This window comes from Mycteria americana, chromosome 2, assembly GCF_035582795.1.
Source record: "Mycteria americana isolate JAX WOST 10 ecotype Jacksonville Zoo and Gardens chromosome 2, USCA_MyAme_1.0, whole genome shotgun sequence".
NCBI lineage: Eukaryota > Metazoa > Chordata > Aves > Ciconiiformes > Ciconiidae > Mycteria > Mycteria americana.
Window position 1 is genome coordinate 134,347,280 of NC_134366.1, and position 20,830 is coordinate 134,368,109.

Genomic DNA, 20,830 nt, shown 5'->3' on the forward strand with positions numbered 1-20,830 from the left:
TGCAAAGGAAACGTGGGGGCCAGGGCAAAAGGCAGCCATGGGGAGGCATGGTGTTCTCTGAGAGGCTCCTCTGATCTGAACAGGCAGGAGCCCAGGATCACAGCCCAGGGTGCAAAGCGCATCACACCATAGTCTGAAGTCAAGCTAAGAGCTTAAAGCTTCTAAGTTTTCCTGGGAGCTCCAGAAAACTACAGAGGAACCCAAAGAACACGCCACCTGCAGAGGGAAGGTGATCGGCAGCAGATGTCCTGCCCCAACTCAACTGCCTTCTCCCAAGAGCTGGATGTCTTCTCCTTCCCAATACCTTCCTAAAGTTTACCAGAGAGCTGCAGAGCCAGCTTTTGCCTCATGAGGCACATAACTGCTTTTAAGTATTATGTAATTAATTTCTTGATCAAGTGTGTAACTGCTCAATACCTCTTGGAAATTTATAATTCACTTTTCTAATAAATCTGTAAAATTATGTGGACCATCACACACATTAATACTTACCTTTAAAAATACTTCCAGTGCACATAGCAATCTGATTCAGAATTTTAGCGGCTGTAGGCTTGAAGAAGAAATTATTAATTTAGGGCCTTACACTACCCTCAGAACACCTTTATCAGTTTTTATGTTTTCTTGAAAATGTTAATACAAAGGCAGGCATGTGGAACTCTAATTGGAGAGTAGCAGAGCCTCGCCACACTCAGTAAAACCTCTCATGGGTGCAGTGTAACTGAAGTAATACACAGAGAGCCCTTCCTGCAAATTCCTCCCTGCGGATTCCTACCAAAACCAGAAAGACTAATTCAAACTTTCCCAACACACCACGCATTTGAGTTGACCAATCTGTAATTAGAATGGGTGTGTTTTGTGAATGAAGTTGTTGTTATAATTAGATCTGGTTCTAAAGACAGAATACAGTTATAAGGTTTTTTACCAGTGGGGTTTTTTTCTCTTTCAAAGCCAAGCCTAGAAAAAAAAGTCTGAAAAATGCTGAGACAAATTTGCTAACCTCAGTTCCTCAGCAGTAGTATTATACGACTAAAAGTTCACTGCACAAGGCAATGCAGGAAAGAACAGCAAACACAGGAAGGGAGCACAGGAAAGGGAAATAATGGACTTCAGTTTTTTGGTGGAGGCATTACATCATTTGCTTTGCAATGTATCTGTATTTCACAGGCAGAATAATATCAGCCAGCTCCAAGATAAGGAAAATGTTTACTTAGAGAATAAATCTAGTTCAGATTTCATCATAATGTCAATATTTGCCATATTAATACTACAGTTCCTCTCAGTTAATACTCAGTAGTTAATAATATGTTGTGTGCAAAGGGAAAAGATCTTCCGAATGAGCTGTCCGTATAACCTGGGAATTCCCAGGTTAGGAACCTGGTTCACTCCACTTTTGGAGGGTTCCTTCATTGCTCAGTGGAAGGAAATAGGAATAGGTCTTCAATTGGCAGAAACCAGTTGACTTCCACCTTGCAGGGCTTTGCTTTGGGGTTTTTTTCAAGATTTTAGTACCAAACCTGACAACTAGGACAGATGATCAGGCTCCTGTCAAAAACTGTGGACAGTCCAGCCGATCCATTGCGGGACATTGCAGCAGACGTTATGCAGAGCCTCCTCTGTGCCGGTGGGAGGCCGGGCTCTGGTGACCAGCGTGTTGGGGTTGGGCTCTGGCTGGAGCTGCCTGGGGAGTCATTGCTGAAGGGAGAGGGGCAGCAGCCAGTGAAGCTGCTACATGGACATTATGGAAGTGCTGGGGACATTGCAGATGGAATGTGTGTTTTTGGCCAGCACTGAAATCTTTGACCCCTTGACTAGATAATGGGGTTATATGTCATTACATTTTGGCAGAAGGTGGAAAGGGACTTCCTTAAACATAACCCTAAGAAATACAAGTTTCTATAGGCCCAAGGAGCAACTTGCCAATTACTACTCTGCTAAGCCCAAAATAAACAGATGACTTCATGGTGGGCTGCTTGCTGTACATTTTCTACGCATTTATTGCAATGCATGTTGTCAAGGGCAGCCGTGTGTGTCTCCAAAGGAAGCATATGTTTCTGCAGTACACACAGTTATGAACACATGAAGTAGTCAGCAGTATCCACTCCTCCCCACCCAGCTCACGTGTGGTGTGTGGCTTTGTCCTATTGTTTCTGATGTCCCTAATATACACATAAATGACTCGGAGAATTCGTAACTCATTAGTCAGCAGCAGCTCTCCCCATAGCCCTTGAAGAGGGGGATGAAGCATGCCTTCTGACACCGCATTTACCATTGCCTGGTGATGACTTTGTGATTGATGACTCACCGATCTGCTCCAAGGGAGTAACCTCCCCTTTGTGAACCCTCGGTTTGCACCTCCATGCCTGGAGCTTGCCACCTGTGCCTCCGGCGTTCTTCCACTCACACAGCTCTCTGCATAACCCAGCCCTCCTCATGCTAGTAAAGTGGACCTCACTGATAGCTATGGTGATCAAAGCTACTGCCCACCACATTATTGACTCTGTCCTTCAGATCTTGGTGTTTTGCAGGAATCAGAAGCTATGACTAACCGGCTTAGACTACCGATCCCTTATCTGTTCTGTCAGGTGTGTCATGTGTGGCCCAGCGTGGCAATCCCCATGCTGTGCAGTGAGCTCAGGACATGCAGAGCAGGTCCCCAGACCACCATCCTCAGCAATGTACAGAAACAAACGGAACTGTCATAATTCACAGGAGAACAAAGGCCAATCATTTTCTGCCTGAATTGAACATTTCTTTGCAAAGTTCCATGACTGACCAAGTAGAAAATAATCCAGATGATTCTGTTTATTGTTATATTGGTTAATTTTCCTTATTTCAAAATTGTCCTTTATTTCAGTAAGGTTCCTAGTAATGCAAAAGTTATTCAGCTTTATTCAGATTAACCATGGTAAGTACATAGGTTTAGCAGAGAAGCGTTCCTTTCTGCCCCAAAATTAATTCTGAATCTGTAGAATAGTCTCTGTGAAAAACAATGTTTTTATTAGCTTTACAGAATGCACCTCCCCTCTACAGAAAAGATGGTTACTGACAGCACAAGAGATGATACAGAATAAATTTAAATCTAACATTGAAAACAATAATGAGTATTTCTACATATTAACATTCATATCAAGCTTAAAATTAGTACTGTTTGGATCACAGACCACTATTGAATGCTATGGCAAAGAAATTATCTAAGCAATGGTAATTACCATTTAAAAATAGTTAACAGTGTGAATTGGAAGATTTAATGTGTTTTCTTCTTTTAATGTACAGCCCCATTCCCAGAATTTCACTGGACCATGCGGACAGACCAACTGTCAAAGCTGTCTGTCAAGGCTGAATTAGATGAAGACAAACAATACAGGCTTTGTGGTTCAACTGAAGCAGCAGCTTCAAAAGTTTCCATTTCTCATCCAAGGGCACTGTGGGAGCATTGTCTTCCCCCTCTCTGAAAAGAGAATGGAACAATTATGTTACTGAAATTCCTCCGTAGTGGGTCTGAAAGACTGTTTATGTCCAGCCAGGGAGACAGGGAAAACTAAAAGCAGGGATTTCATGACAGCAGGTGGGGGCAGTTTCAGGGTATATAATTCAGTGATATAATGGTCCTGATTCTTCTCTTTTAGGGTAAAGCCAGTGCTGGAAGATTTACTAGCACTGGAGGAAATGGCAATAAAAACGCAAAGTTAAATGCAGTGGTAAAATTATTAACTTGAAACAAAGCTTTACAATTGGCTTTCTGAATCAATCAGGTAATTGATTCTAATGTGGAGAGCATGGCGGTAAACTAGAACGGAAAATAGACTAGTCACAGAGAATTGTTTACTGTTTACCATTTTAGGGGCCCTACCAAGTGAAGTGCTGAGTACCCAGCTGTTATGGGAGTCAGGTGGGCTCAGGAGATAGAAAGCAACCACCCAATTTGTCCCTCCTAATAGCAGTAATATTCTTATTCATTAGAAGCAGAGATAAATCAATACTTGGTTTCATGCAAACACATGTTCATGTGCTTCAGCATAACCTTAGGAAATCAGCTGCTCTGGTTGCCCCAGTGCTCTCAGTTCAGAAGCGGTACATATGAGAGTGCTGAGTCATTTCATTCTGTTGTACTAATAATCTCATTTTTTCCTGAGGTTATTTTAGTGCCACCTATAGCTCAGTACATACACACAAAAAATCCATAAGTGCTTGGGCGCAAATGGTCACCTGGGGCTACAATTGCTTGCAGGGTCAACACATCTCTAGAGAGTTCTCACTCTTTTTCTTAAACAGGAAGGGAGTGTAGAGGCTGTCGGTCACCAGCAGTGCTGTTAAGAAGTCAGTGTCTACCCACGAGACAATCTGTGCCATGATTTCCATGTGCTCCCTGGTTATCATCCAATACCCCAAAAGTCATGGTGTCTGGTAGCAGGACCATTTGATGGTCAACTTGAAGAACTTTCTACCAGCTGCCTTCTAATGGAGGCTGTAAGTCCGTCACAGAGCAGCTGGTTTTAGCCAGTCACACTTTATGTAATAGCACAGAGGACTCCCAGTTCTTCCTAGGGTTTGGTATAAAGGTGTAACATAAAGAAACATGTAATAATAACGAGTTATTCTCCATCTCTGGAAAAACTCTTGGCATGTTTTTCAGTGGGCTATGGATATGAGAATGCAGGGACCAACCCGCTCCCTGAAGTGAACAGAAAGGTTCCTCTTGTGTGGACAGAAGATAATTGATCAGGGAATTAGACTGAAAAATCTGAGTAAGCTCAAAAGAAACCCAAAACTTTGTGTTCTTAAGGTTCCGTGTAGGCAAACTAACGCTGTGACACAGTGACATTTTCTCAATCTCAATTAGTGCTAAACTAATTAACAAAACTGTTTTATACACTGCAGTGAGTAGTATCTCTCTTCTTTCTTGGATAATCCCTAGTGTGATGTAAGGGTGATTGAGTATCTAATTACTCCTTAATCGAATGCACATTTTGTACATTTTTCACTAGTTCAAGCTTAATGCTTTTGGTCCAAAAATCAAAGTCAGTGAAATTAAGTTGAACTGGGATTTGGCAGCTATTGTATTAATGGATTACTTTTGGAAAGGAGCCTAATTATGAGCCAGTCTGAAGATTTCAGTTGTGTTTGTTTTAGAAATACTTAACGTATTGTTAAGACTGATTGTATATATTGGTAGTGTTAAGACTGATTGTATATATTGGTAGTGTTAAGACTGATTGTATATATTGGTAGTGTTGCTATTCATGTTCTTGTTTAAGAGCAATTTTTCTACCATGCTAAATTAATAGCACTGTTCCATAATATAAAACTGTTCCATGGTCAAGTAACACACTATTCAGGCTAAAGGTTTATGTAGATATGAAGATACCTGCTTCTCTTACTCTTCTGAAAAGTTTTTGGAAATGTAATATTTGAGCTAAAATAGTACAAATGGGCATGTGTATTACAATCATAAAATTGCCTAGATGCCTTGCTTGTTTACAGATTATATTTCTGCCTCTGAAATTTCCTTTGCTTGGGTTAAGTCCTATATAGAGAGAGAGTCCAACTGCTTCTGGTGGAGTCCTCTACAGATCAGGCAATCATTCTCAAAGAAAAGCTTTCAGGATCAGTGCCATAAAGTGTAAATACCTGGCAAATCTGAGAGCTATTATCACAATACCCATGTTTTAAAAAAAAGAAATATTAACAAGGTCAATCAAAGTTCGGAAATCATCCACATAATGTAAAAAAATCATTATGTTTCCAACAATATTTATTTCTAATTCTTTCTTATGACAATTTTATATACTTAGATTCCTCACAAAGAATAAATTTTCTTGTACAAAACTGCAAAATGCAAGACTGTAACTTTAGCTCAGAAACAAGGAGCAGCGGCAGGAGCAAAGATAGGGCCAAGCTGGTATATTTTTAAGAACCAAAGGTCCCAATGTTCCCACAGTAATAGACAGAACACATTTAAAAGAGAAGATGTAAGAAAACTTCAGTGAAAAGGATTATTTTTCAAAGTCTTCCAAAACTGTTGAGAAAGTGCAAATAAACGGACTATGGAGAAATGAAATAGGATGGCCATGATAACATGCCTTTCCATCTGATAGGGAGGAAATAAGATACCCCACTGTAGCAACCTTAGGTCAAGATCACTACACAAGATCAAAAACTTTCTTCTGCTACTTAAAAGTAGTCAATCTGCTTTCTGGAGAGCTTTTCCACCTCTTTTGTCTTACCATATTCCTTACCATTATTGTCTCACACAATGTCTCTTTTTTCCTTACAGAAGCATCTTGCCTTCTCCTCCTTAACACTAGGTTAAACCAAGAAGTTTAAGACTTTAAAAAAAATCAAAGGCAAAACCACTTTAACACTGACTACACATTACCATTATCCTATACCTTCCTAAAAACAGCACCTGAAAGTATGGTCAGGCATGGATTCAGAATGTCTCAGAGAAGAGAACTGACTACCTTATGAGTCCTTATATTTCCTGAAACATTCCTTCCATGAAAAGGTCACAATTTCTTGAGTCTTCATCTAGTTCTGTGGGCATTTAACAACATCTAGCTAACTAAAGTGTACCTTTGTTTCTCTTGAGCTCAGGGGATGCATAAAAATATTTTAAAAGTTACAGTAAGTTTTGCTCTGTAGCACTGCTCTGTCATAAAATGTAGTGTTAATCATAAAACGTTGCTAACAACAGTCACTGCTGGTATTCTCTTCTTTGAGTGACAATTATCAGTTGCAAAAACATTTTCAGTAACCCAGATAACTTGGTGGGTTTTGTTTGCTATTTATTTTCAAAACATTGCTGTCTGCTTAGCAAGAGTTTGCTTGCATACTTTCACTGCATTGTTTTCATCCATATGAAATAATTAGAATTACAAATTCCAATAAGAGTAAGGACCTGTGACTACCTGGATCTTCAGTTTCAATGGAGTAATAATATTCTGCTTAAAACTCCCTGTGTGATTTCATCTAGGTAAAACAGAGTGCACTCCCACTGCTTAACATGTGTAACATCGCTGAAGGAGGAATGCATATTGTAGGCTTTATTCTCTGTCTGTGGTCAGACACATGTACCTGTATGTCCTTCTCATATCCTTGACATTTGTGAGCTGTTACATTACTTATTTCACACGTACTAATCTGCAGTCTCTATATTTAAAAAAAGAGGTATAGTTTTATCAAAGATGATTTAAGCTTCCTACCATTTTGCCTCACTACTAATTTACAGCATTTTCCCCATAAGTGAAAATAACATGGCACAGTTTCAGTGTGCGTTCAGACTCTAGCTTTTGTGTTGAAATTGCCAATAAACATGCTGTGAGGGTGTTTTTTTTATGACAGGCACTCCCAGCTACATTATCACTTCCCAAGTAGCAGTGTACAAACCATACATGGTTTATGGTAAGCAGCTGGAAATTATACTCTCAAAATGCTTCTCATAAAAAAGCTGATGATAGCAGTGCATTGCGGATAGCAAAGAATGCGTGATGCTGATAGAGTCACAGGTTAAGAAATTTGGGAGCCCTTGTCAGCATGAAGTATCTTATTTGAAGCATAAGCAGGGGGCTGATTCCTAGGCTACTTTATGATTTTTTTAGCTTCGAAAAGGAAGCACAGTGTGTTGTTTCTTCTTTGCTTCTTTATGTGCTAAGGGATTTCAACTGTTTTCCATTCCTCCACCAGTATTTGTGTATTTCTAAGAAGAGCTCAGTAAAGGATTGAACAAGGACAATTACAATATGGTACTCATTCTGGAAACAGCTACAACTCAAAATGGTTTTCTTCCTCTTTTAGGGCTTGATCACTTCCTATACTGATGCTTTGGCCTGGACACAGCATAAATTGCTACTACAGCAGTGACCAGTCTATGACTCTTGGGCTGCCTGTGGCTACCAAATCCCTACGTTGTGGCTCCTGTGTCAGAGGTATGTCACACAAGCAACAAAAGTGTTTTGCTACTCACTAATTTGAATCCTCAGCAGTGGGAAAACAAGTTAGGCTGGCATTACAGGGTTCGCTTACAATCTCAGTGCATACCTCATTCCCTGCCATCACAACAGAGTAGTGGGAAGCAACCTGAAAAGGCACCATCTTTCAGCCATTCCTGAAGCTCTTGGTCCCCTGAATGCTCCAAAAGTTTTGGTATGTTTCCAGTAGGTCTCCGATTATGGTGTGTGGCTCACAAGCCAAAGGTGTTTGGCCCTCTGTCCTATAGTCACACACTCAAATGTAAGCACATTCTCAAGTACTCTGAAGTGGCAGCAGAGTGTTGGGCACTATACATAAGCTCTTAAAAACAGGAGAACAATAGTCAGTTTTGTTGATAACATGAAGTTGAGTTTCTTTCAAAGTCTGAAACTTAACAATTAAACCAACCACCTTTCAAGCACAAAACCCAAAGTCATGGAGACAAACAATGACCGATGAAAAATCACTTGCTGAGAAGGACCATAAATACTCGTATTTCATCAAATCTAGGAAATTGGTGTTTGTGTTTCTAAAGAACTAGTGTTTGTAATCTTTGTGTTGTTTTTTTTTAAACCAGGAAAAAGAGAAGAATGGTCATAGTAGCCTAATGATGCATGGTGCTGAAAGCTCACTCCAGCTCTGGATCTACACAACAGGAAAGCATAAAATCCTCAAGTGTTGGAACTTCTGCAGAGCAACTTATTTCTGAACTTCAGGAACTACAAAGGCTACTAGTAAACTGAGAGCAAAGACACATATTAATTGCTAATGTAAACCTCCATTCAAATGCAAAGTTCACTGAGATCTGCTTAGGCAAAGAAATACAGACCATAGCATCATGCCACTCTTACCTCCATTTCTCAAAGGCAAGGCACAGCTCCACAGCTCACTCTGGATTTCAATGTCCCTTCATATTCTCTTAATCTACTGTTACCATACAATGTGCAATGCCACAAAGAGGGAAGTGCACCACTACCTGTTAAGTACTAGCTCATTTGCACCGGCAACACTGATCTATGTCCTATGGAAAGGGCAGTACAGCTTTGCTGCCACAAGAGCAGCTCAGCAGCTTCAAAAGCAAGTAATTTGCACTATCCACTCACTGAACGCACCAGATACAGTCACCACATTGCCCTCTCTCCTTACTGTGAAACTAATGCTGTGCCACTTTCTGCTTGTCTGCTCAGAGTTCTCAACACCATGCAGACAGTCTCTGCAGTAACAGGCATGCAGTCTCTGTTCCTCCCACCCGAAATTACTCCTTCCTGTTCCTCAGGCCTAGCACAATCTTGATATTTTAATGATGTCATTTATTTTTTTTCCTCTAATCTTGAATGTACAACTAGGAAAATGGTAATTATATTAAGAATGGTTTTTAATCCACTTAATTTCTGCTATCATAATTTACAGGACATTGGATAAACTTGCAGCTACTGACCATCTGAGGCCTACCAAAGATGTAAGTGTATGTATGAATGTGTACATGCATTTGTGTATATAAAAATTGATGCTTTTTCAGGAGTTTCTGAATCAGTCACAAAAAAAACGTTCAGGAGAACTGGAGTAATGTAGACAGGTAGATGGCATAGGTATAAACCATCATCATACTTGGAGGACAATTCTTCATTTACGGATACAAAATAAATTAATTTGTGTCTTGGATGTGCACTTTTGAGACAATACATTGAAGACAAAATTCTTTAGTTTATTGGTTATGCTCAGTGGAAAGTAAATTAATGCTTATCACTTTCAAAAGAAAATATTCTTTCAATATAATTTTAGCAAGTTATTTTTTAGAACAAGGTCTTACTGTCTTCTATTAAAAGAATCTCACTGATTTCAATGACTTCTGTACCAGGCACTTACTTGACTTCCTCTTAGTAAATGGCAGCAATGCCATTTAACTGTCCTATGCATGGAATCATGCTTATACACCCTGATTTATAAAGGGATGAAGACACGTAGGTATGCCATACTGAATTCAGTATTATTATCAATTCAAGTTCATATTCAAGTGTTTGAAATCAGACATCTTGTTCATTCACAGATAAAGTTGTTCCACTGACGTAATAGAGGAGAAAGGCATGTTGTCCTAGTTTCAGCTGGGATAGAGTTAATTTTCTTTCTAGTAGCTGGTATAGTGCTGTGTTTTGGATTTAGTATGAGAATAATGTTGATAGCAACAACTAAAACATCAGTGTGTTAAGTAATGCTTACACTAATCAAGGGCTTTTCAGCTTCCCATGCTCTGCCAGGTGCACAAGAAGCTGGGAGGGGGCACAGCCAGGACAGCTGACCCCAACTGGCCAAAGGGCTATTCCATACCATATGGCGTCATGCTCAGTATATAAAGCTGGGGGGAGTTGGCCAGGGGGCAGCGATTGCTGCTCGGGGACTGGCTGGGTGTTGGTCGGCAGGTGGTGAGCGGCTGAACCACTTGTTATTTTCTTGGGTTTTGTTTCCCCCCCTCCCCTGTTTTCCTTTCAATTTCCTAATACAATTTATTATTTTTTATTTTATTTTATTTCAATTACTAAACTGTTATCCCAACCCATGAGTTTTCTTAATTTTGCTCTTCAGATTCTCTCCCCCATCCCATCAGGGGGAGGTTGAGCGAGCAGCTGTGTGGTGCTTGGTTGCCAACTAGGGCTAAACCACGACACATGTCTATCAAATCAGTTACATGTAAAGCAACAAGGATTAAAGAGAGGGTAATAAATCCACTGGAAACCACAAATGATCCTGTCTTCAGTGAAGAATACACTACTGAAAAAGTACTTATGCATTAAGCAAGGTGGCAAGCCCCAAAATAAAATAGCCTGCTGGTATACTCACAATTCACATGTTTAAAAATAGCAAGTCAGGACTCAAATTGCCAAAAAACTAGTTTTTAATAAAATGGAAGATTTAAGGTTTTTCTTATTTGATTTCTAGGAGTGGTAACATTTGATGTCCCCATTGTTAAGCTTCGCTGTATAACAATAAGAATTACAAATCTTTTTCCAAGATCACTGAGATTATCAAGAAATACCCTGCTGCCATAGCAAGGGCTCTGAGTCGAGTACGAAGTATCAAAAAAACTAGTGGTAACACTGAGGAAGTCACAATGTTACCCTTTCTCTCTTTTCTTTCAGAAAAGGATCTGGACATCCTGGTAAACAACAAGTTGAACATGAGCCAGTAATGCACCTATGCAACAAAGGCGGCCAACAGCCTCCTGGGAAGGAGCACTAGGAAGAGCATTGCCAGCAGGTGGAGGGAGATGATCCTTCACTTCTACTCAGCACTGATGAAACATCTGGAGTACTGAGTCCAGTTCTGGGCTCTCCAATTCAAAAGAAACATGGATATACTGGAGTAAGTCCAGCAACAGGCCACAAAGATAATTAAGGCATTGGAGCACCTGTCATAGAAGGATAGGCTGAGGGAGCTGAGACTGTTTAGCCTCAAGAAGAGAGGTTTCAAAAGGAATCTTATCAACGTGTATAAATACTTTGTGAGAAGAAGTACAGAAGATGGCACCAGACTCTTCAGTGGTATCCAGTGAAAGGAGAAGAGGCAATGGGTACAAATTGAAATACAGGAAATTTCATTTACAATTAAGAAAAAACTTTTTCCCTGCAAGGGTGGTCAAACACAGGTACAGGTTGTTCAGAGAGGTTGTGGAGTCTTCATCCTTAGGATATTCAAAACCCAGCTGGACATGGCCCTGAGCAACCCTCTGTAGTTAACGCTTCTTCGAGCAGAGGATTGGACTAGTAGATCTCCAGAGGCACCTTCCAACCGCAACTATTCTGTGATTCTATTGTTCTTCACTGTCTAAAACTGAACTCAATTTTTTCACCTTCCATGTCTGAAAGCAAATCTGTACTGAGCTTTCCCTCCAAATTCCTTAACACCTGACCAGTTCTATCACTACTGAATATGACTTTAAAAGGTCACAAATAAGAAAAAAAATGGCTTTTTCGAAGGAAATGTATGTGAAAACTTTGGCAACTGCAGGAGAGAAAGGATGTAAAGGCTGTTCTCTAAGGGATGTATTTAAAAAACACCCACATAAGAGTCCAAAGACTCATTAACCCCAGGCTACAGGAAAGAGATGCATTTTTAGCAGAAAAGCAGAGTCAAAAGAGGCCAACTAGATAGCAACAAACATATTCTAAAGCCCAATGGGTTAAAGAAAGCTGTGAAGCTACAAAGTTCTACCTGTTTTGTCCTCCTGAAGGCTCCCTTCAGAGCCTAGCCAAACTTTGTTCTAGAACTGGAGGGGCGTATTTTGAGATCTGGGCTTTACCTTGTTAGAGGAACATAAGAAAAAAAAATCAGTTCTTTACCTGAGATTACACACCGTGATATATCATGTTTGTGTCATCTCTGCCTTCAATTCAACAAACTACCACAAACTGCATCAAAGATCAACATATGCCATTTGATCATAAGCCACAAAGGGTTCAGTTCTGTCAAGGGTTCAGTCAAGGCTGGAGAGCAGACATCCTGAAGATTTGTGAGCATGGCATATGTAGAGCCTGCATTCTGATTCAGTCAAAACTAATTAGACCCTTCAAGCATCCTCTTTCTACTCCTCTGTATACGAAACTTATGGAAACATGTATCTCCTTCTTTCCCTGACAAAGTGATGAGGTCATGGAAAACTAATGTTCCTCAAGGTTCTTCAAGCGGCTGCACCACACTGGCTTGGAATAAAAGAAAATATTGAAAACTCCACTGACAGGAGTTCCAGCAGCCTTGACAGAGGGACATTGTGTCAGAAGAGTCCACCAGTGTGTTTGTAATTGTAACATTCAAGACATCCCAGAGCTTTAAAATAAGAGGTAATCTCCCCTCTGAAAGGAAGAAATGCTCCCTCTTGGATCACTATGTAGATGCCACCCTGAAAACTATTACTTCCCCATCTACTACTGAATCTTCATAGCAATATTCAGCCGATGTCAGCAGTCCCAGCTTAAGGACCATTACCCATGCCTATGAATGAGGGAAGGTGTCTTTTCTGAGGATGTCTGAGGTCTGTGTGAGGAGCTACTGTTCCTCAACACCTTCCTCCTGGAGGGAACTGTGTGCGGAAATCACTACCAAGTAGGCAGGATTGTTTTCTTCCCTTTCTCCCTCTTTGCATAGAAGAAAGGTGATCAAAGCCACATGATTTCTTTTTACACTTCATATATCTAGTTTCCAGCTCCCCAGAGACAAACTCAATAGCAAGAATATATTGTGAACCTTTGATTGCTTCAGTGCTATTTTGACTGATGCATCCAAAACTAAAAAGAAGACCCGGACAAATGAATTTCTGATCAATAATTCAATCAGGTGAAGAAAGCCAAGTGCCATTTCTTCTGTAGGCTACACAATGCCAGGAGTCACAGTTCTTTCTCAGTGCTTGAAAGTCCATAATTAGCATAGCCCTACAGTGAGGACTATCATTTTACATTAAAAATTCCATCATTTGGGAATTAAAATTGCAGATTACTTTGTGAAGCATGGCCAAGATAAATCTTATTATTTAAAACAAATCTTTATAAGTATAGACAAATGTAATAAAATTTCAAACATGAAAGCAAAAGGGAAATTTTTACATTTCAATTCCAGCATTGTAAAGGAAACTCTTTCACGCTTAAAATTCAAACTCAGCGTGTCAAATAATTTCACTGTTACAGACTTGAATTACCTGCACTGGCCTGAGGGCATTATTCACTCTCTGAGAAAAACTGTACTTTAATATTGCTGTGATTTTCCCAAGTAATTTTTATGCAGAAGCCAGGATGAATGTGAAACATCCATTTCAAGATTAAAGTGATGACATTTGGTTACTGCAGAGAACCATGTAATTGAGAATTGGGCTTAGGGATGTGCCAAAATTTAAATATGGGAATGAGAAAACAATATTAATAAAAGGACCAATGTTTTGCTTTCTTTGCTTAACTTTTGGGATGTGGATATTAAATAGGGTTATAAAATACAAATAAACCCTTACTTCAAAAATGTTCAGATGCATGCACTATATTGAACGCTTACGCTATACAGAAAGACCATGAACTTGTTGGACACTGTCCCAGCGCATTTAATAATTTCTGTCACATGCAGGAGGAAAGATAATCTTCCCACTCGGTTTTAATGGATCCATTTTTGGAAGCACTGAATTATTAATCTCTTTTAGGGGTTATCTGCTGCCTGATCATTTGTTAACTTCATATGAAGTTGGGGGCTGGACCCAGAGCATGCTCTGAAGAAGCTTAACTCCACAACAGAGCCTGAAGTGAACTAAGGAGTTCTATCATTGACCTAGATAGGGCAAGAATTTACTGTACAAATAGATGTCCTCACCCAAAAGTGTGTATCAAAAACCTTTCAGCAGCATGCTTCCAGGTGAAACTCTGGATGAATTGGTTCTCTTGCGAGCATATGGCTTTGAAGAAATGTGCAGATAGAAAAAACTGATGCTTTTATATAATGGTTTCTACCAGCAAAATAGGGTAATGAGGAGTACCCAATGTTTTTATTATTTAAATAAAGTTTATTGTAGGATAGTAGATGAAAAATTTTACTATGTTGAAAAGTAGTAGCACTTATTAAAGAAAGCAAGTGAACAGATTCATTCTTTTCTTGAAGACTTCCCAGATTAGCTGTCTTACTATTTGTATCAAGGTAGGGCCACTTCATTACAAAATCAACCATAAATGTTGGTGCCTTGACTCACTACTTTCAAGGTAACTAGTTGTCTTGATAGCAAATTTTCTTTAACTCTCTAAGAATCTCATTACCAGGTTTTTCATTATAGTAAAACATAGATTAACTAAGTATAATGAGGTTTAGGAGTAACCGTTGAGCATTGAGGGAATTTATCTTGTAAATGATAGAGGCTAGGGGAACATGACATGGGAGGTTTTAACAATTGAAGTGGGGATAATGCAGGTTCACATGTGTATTGGCTCTTATGCATTGAATCCAACATCACCCTTAAATTCTTGCTCTGTGAGCCAATGAAGGCTGAAAACATCACTGAGGACAAGAAGAAGCAACTACTTTGATGAATGAAATATGAAAAATTAGCCATGACAGAAGTTAATTAGTTTCCTCTTGTATCTGCACTGGTTTTGCCCAAGATTCAGTCTTCTTGGGAAAGAACAGCATTATAAAGCAGGGAGAAGGGATCCAAAAAAAAAAAAAAAAAAAAAGCCTCCTTTAGAATTAAAGGCCTCCTTCCAGAACTACTACCCTGGTATTTAACAGGTAACACTAGAAAGATTCACCAATGACTGGTCTTCTAAAAACACAGTAAGAAATCAACCAGTGAACATCAGTAAGTGGGCAAATCTACAACATAACCCAGGCATCCTGTGCTGTTACTCACTGCAGTAGGAGAAATGTAAAGCTACAAACAGTAACTGTGATCTAACTGTGCGTGATCCACAGCCTACTGAAGTCAATACAAATATTTCAATTCACTAAATCATGTATTAGATTCCAACTACTAAAGAACCTAATAGTAACCAAACTATTCCAGCCACTAAAGAACCAATAGTAACCAAACTATTATACCAAAGGATAAAATAAAACAGTACAGTGTCAAAATTTACAATTGTAACAATATATCATAACATTAGCTGAAATGAACTCAGTGCGTTTTCACCTTTAACTAAATCTCGCCTATGAAAATTATTCCAATGTTTTGATTTTTCTGCTAAGCTTTCACTTACCTGAATAAAGATTTATTTTTGTTGTTCTTCCTCTTCTGCTACTGAAATGCAGCCCTGATGACTCTATCGCTAAGTGGCTGAGTTGGTCTGAAGTTATCTCCTAGGATTCCATCACAGCCCTCTAAAAGTTCTGCACCTTTAACATGTGTCCTCAGTCTACGAAATTCCTCTATCTGAAAGGCAGAAAAACAGACATGAAGAAGCTGAGATACATTCTTCACTGTGGGAGTAACGATCAAAATCGGCCTTGCCCAGCCACTTCTGCAGCTTTGAAACTTGTAGTGTTCGGGTACCATATACTAAGGTCAATATACATGATTAATAACATTTTAAAATAGTTGTCAGCACTGTCAAAACATTTAACATCTAGAGAAAAATAAGAACTTTTATGCACATGGTTTGGCAAACCTATCTTTTGCTTTTTCGTAACTTCTTTTGGGATCTATAACCTTCTTAGCCACTGTAGATCACATCCTGTGAATCTATCTCACGGCTGTGACATGAGAGTAATCATTCTGGTCTTCTTCAAAGAAATGCATTTCAGGAATAACTTGGTCGACTATAAATTGTTTTGATTTTTTTCCAGTGATTTATTTATTGCCTGAAATTGTTGCTTCATTTAAATAAAAATTATTTTCTAAACCAGGAAAATTCTGAACAGACTCGCAGCTTTAGAGGAAGTCTGTTGACATTTTATATAGAAAAATATGGTTTTTCACATCAAAACAAAATACCATTTCAAAATTTCTGTAGATGTAGGTGCTAAGTGTACTTAGAAAATCAAATACAGTCAAAAATCAATATAAAACATTTCAATTGGTCCAAAACAAAGGTTTATAGACTCTTTTTAGATTTTTCTAAATCTAATCTGGTGTAGGGAAGAATGTGAGCAGCTTCCATCTCCATCCCTGGTATCAGCATCAAGCTTTGTCTGATAAAAAACTAAAAAAAAAAATCAACGCATAGCTCAGCAACATTATACCTTATTGTTCAACAGTGCTGTTTTTAAGAGTCTGGTATTTTAAATAAGTAGTTACAACTACTAAAAGAAATTGTGTTTGTTTTTGCTTTGGCATATTGACAAGCTATCTTAGCTGGATACAGCAAACCTACTTGAAGGCTGACTCCCCTAGCCTGAGCCTTTGTACTTGTACTGACCCTGTGATGCCTCACTATCCAGCTCAGCTGTAACTTGAAACTGAAGCTACACAGAAAGCAAAATGGAGCCTGAAGTATTTAATCATTTTATCATCTAAGAAATTATAGAGAGTGAATTTCTCCATGAAAAACACCCTAAGAGGGATTACAGGGAGAATGCAAGTGTGATTAAAAGAAATGAGGTACTAAACAGCAGGTAATGGCATTTTTATTCTTATATTGCCTGCAGAGAATACTTTCTTACTGCAACCTTGAAGACAACTGCCTTCATTGTTGTTTTCCACTCTACAGCAGAATTGATACAGACTTATTTACTTGATTTAGAGGCTAGCTCTGCTCTGCTGTATTTTCCTCAAAAAATAGTGTGCTCAGAAATCAACACTCAGCTTCTTGCAGCTGAGATATAAGGCCACAGCTTAGAGTGAAAAGATGAAAAGCAGAACAAACTGTAAAGCTCGTTGAAGGTGCTTTTAGAGGCAGAACTCGGTTTTGGAAGATTTTGTTTGTTTGTTTGTTTGTTTAAAGCAAACTGAAAACAAACCCACTACAGGCTTGGAACTGAAAAAGTCTTCAGGAGTCAAGTGCTGGTAAATCACTGAATGGGTTTTGTAAAGGTACCCTCTTTCACCATCTGAATCAACTCCAGAAAGTCTGAAATAATTGTAGTTTAGGAAGGAGCATTTTACAAGAATGTGGCTTTTCTTTGATCTTTTGAGGATGAGAGACTTCAAACAAACACAGCTGAAGGAGAGGGAAGAGCAGACTCTCTGCAAAGCTGGCATTTGTGAGCTGTCTCCTACAATAACTACAAATGCTCTGCCCCAGTCCCCACAGTGAAATCTTTCTCCGGGAGGTACTCCTCACAAAGCAGCTTCCAGTTTCTTCAGTCTGGAAAGTAGGACTGACCTGATCCCTGTGCCTGCTCATTAGTCTTCAGGGAAGTCAAGAATTGCTGCCCTACACTGAGGGGGAATTGCTTCTGAGCCCCCCAGCCTCCTTGTTCAGTTTTTCAGATGGTTCAGACCCCCGTGACAGAGACCCCCTATATACATAGTGGTCTGCCTCACTCTTGAGAAGTAGTTGTCAGAAAAGGACACTAGCTGTGCTGACGTTACTTTTCGTATTAAATTTCTATATGATAAGGCAATAATATGTGTGCCCCACTTATCCTGCTTCCTCTAATACGGAACCATTTACTATCTCCTCCCAAAGCCTCACAAGTCATTGCTGTGAAGTACAACCTGTAGGACTGCCAAGGAAATGGATATTTTAGAGGCATATGGCTAAGCACCCTTGGATATTCACACACTTTCAACAGGAACATCCATTTATAAAAGTTTTTCTCATGCCCAGAAGACACTAAGGATGACCTAGGCCTGTTCATACCAGAATTCAGGATCCAGTTCTAATCAGTGAAAGGGTAAATACACAATGTTAGCATTTCTACTGAGCAAAACCAAAGTTAGTTTATATTTTGTAGAATTTTGCAAGAATGTTTTTACCACTTCCTTGTATTCAGATCCTGAATACTGCTTTATTCTGTTTCACTTAAAAATTTGCTGAAGAACACACAAAACAAAGAATTTGCATGTTTTCTCTACAAACATTTCTTCTATATGAGGAATAGAAGCATTATCCTTCTGTTTGAAAAATTCACGTGCCTCCATGACACCTTCCAAGAACACAGACCTGTTTCCCAGTGAACAGAATACCGTGAACCTCTCAGAGTGCTTTAGTTCACAAACTACATAAATTTTGCACAATTCCCACTTCAGGTCCATATGCTCCTTACTATTGCTGTCCTTTAGGAGGTCTTGATTTTGAATGAGGTAGACAAAAGGACTAGAGACCTCACCATTCAATACAAAACCAGTTAAATCTGACAATGAGTACAGAAGAACGACAGCTCCTTGCTGCATCATTGTTTAAAATCCGTACTCTGAGTGGCTTAGACAATGTACTTATTCTGGGCTTCAGTGAACCACAAAGCACGTTATTCACAAATGTCCAATCTTTTAAAAATACAGTGGACAGAAGCACGAGCAAGTCTTTTTCAATTATTTCCTGCTCTTTACTGGCCTAATAGGAGGGAGTTTTCTATTTTCTCCCATTGCATTTCAGCAGTGTACATGCATGGGGGAGGTGTCTCACAAAAGCAGTCAACACAGTTCTTTCTGGGCTGTGTATTTCAACATAAGACAAGGGAGGATGATAAAAACCACAAAATGAGGGCAGGAATATGCAAAAAGAGCACTGCAGGGTGCAGCTTTCCAGACAAGCTCCTTTCCACTGAGGTCAGTAATAAAACTCCCAAGAACCAGATTTGCAAAGCCCTTATTCTCGAGGGGAGAAGAGTCATAGAATCACAGAATCACAGAATCGTATAGGTTGGAAAAGACCTTTAAGATCATTGAGTCACCTGCACACTTTATCCAGACCTCACAGAACCACCTGTGAAGGAAATGGCTCTCTGATTGAAGTGAAGCCTCATGCCAAAGAAAATGACATCCAGGGAGGAAACACCACTGAACTCCAGGAAAGCATATCCTGACACTGCAGTCCTGGCCTGCTCTTTTGATATTCATATAACCAACACACTCAGATCCCAGCTGCGGAAGTGAGGTGCATATGGAGACGAATCTCCTTTCACTTAACATTGACTTAGATCAGTAGTAAATCAACTCATCAGTTGAACTTTACTATCTATAAATGTCTTCAGGAGAAACAGAAAAAGGTTCTCTGCTTTGCAATGGTCAGCCTATTATGCCTATGCCAAAATAGTTACTTCTCCATTGTTTCAAAATAAGCAAATGTGAAAATATATAGATGTGACCATGAACTACAATTGCAATTTTATTCATTTTTCCCCTTATGACCCACAGTTTAAGCTAATCAATATTGCTATGTTAATTACAGAAAATGAGAATGTGAATGGGTATCTTGTCTCCAATATATTAACTAGCTTCATCAGAGGAAGGCAATAAAACCTATTCCATATCAGACTATGTCGTTCTTTATTGTTACTTGTTATTGACACTCAGAAGTTGATTATTTTATGGCCTGAAAAATGACAATAGAAAGCCTTGAATTTGTCTCTTATGGGCTATAACCACAGATGCTACCAGTATTTATATAAATCACTTGAAGTTTCATAAGCTGTGTTCATTAGTATCCCACAGAAGAAAGTTCTACAAGTTAATGACACATGTAAAAATAATGTATTTAAATCCATTAGAAATGCATTTTCACTGATATCTATGCTTTAATACTACAAGCAGGCTTAATAAAATTAAATGCTTTTACCAGCCTTCCATGGATGATTCAGAATGGTATATGCTATACTACATCCTCTTATTTTCCACAGACAAAAGCCCTTGCCTTTCTAATCTCTCCTTAAACAGAATCTCTCATAGGCATTCATGCCCACATGCACAAAAGAGGCCAGATACGTAATTGCAGCCAAAATGCTGATTACAAGTTAAAATCTTGGATGTCTAGGTTATAGCAAAATATTCTGGCACCCCCAACATCTTATTTTGGGCATCCTGGAGAACTCTCAGTCCCTTTTGACTTTAGAATCCCAGAATCACTCTCTTACTTATTTGTCCCCATATTTATTTTCAATTGACGTCTGAAAGCAGTATCTGATGCAAGTTAAATTTTTATCCCACCTTGGCAAAAGTTCTTCATGTTCTTAATAAGTCTTTTCTGCACAACCTTTACTTTAATGCTGCTGCATCCATAACTAGCAGTGAGGATTTTTTTTCTAATTGATGCTAATCTACGACAAGTACAAAGTATTGTGGATCATCTTGGCATCAGTCCAGACCAATCTCTCACTCTGCTCCAGTGCCATGTCTCACCTGCATACTGTGTCAGTGGCAGGCAAAAAGCCCCTCCGTGACTTGTACGCCCTCCTTCACTGCAATGTTCTTGTTGGATTGGGTTTATACTGATCAAAGTAATGCAACAACACAAACCAGGTATCCCTC

The 20,830-nt window shown here is 39.2% G+C and overlaps 1 protein-coding gene across 1 annotated transcript in view; it reads right to left on the reverse strand.

The window, feature by feature from the left end:
• Positions 1–2,979: 2,979 nt before the first annotated feature.
• Positions 2,980–20,830, reverse strand: part of CA8 (carbonic anhydrase 8) — a 50,621-nt gene continuing 32,770 nt past the window's right edge. Inside the window, exons 8-9 of the mRNA XM_075495719.1 lie at positions 15,681–15,853; positions 2,980–3,448 (exon numbers count right to left, since the gene is read on the reverse strand). Of these exons, the coding sequence (XP_075351834.1) occupies positions 15,719–15,853 (135 nt within the window). The 3' untranslated portion in view covers positions 2,980–3,448; positions 15,681–15,718. The remainder of the gene's footprint in view (positions 3,449–15,680; positions 15,854–20,830) is intronic.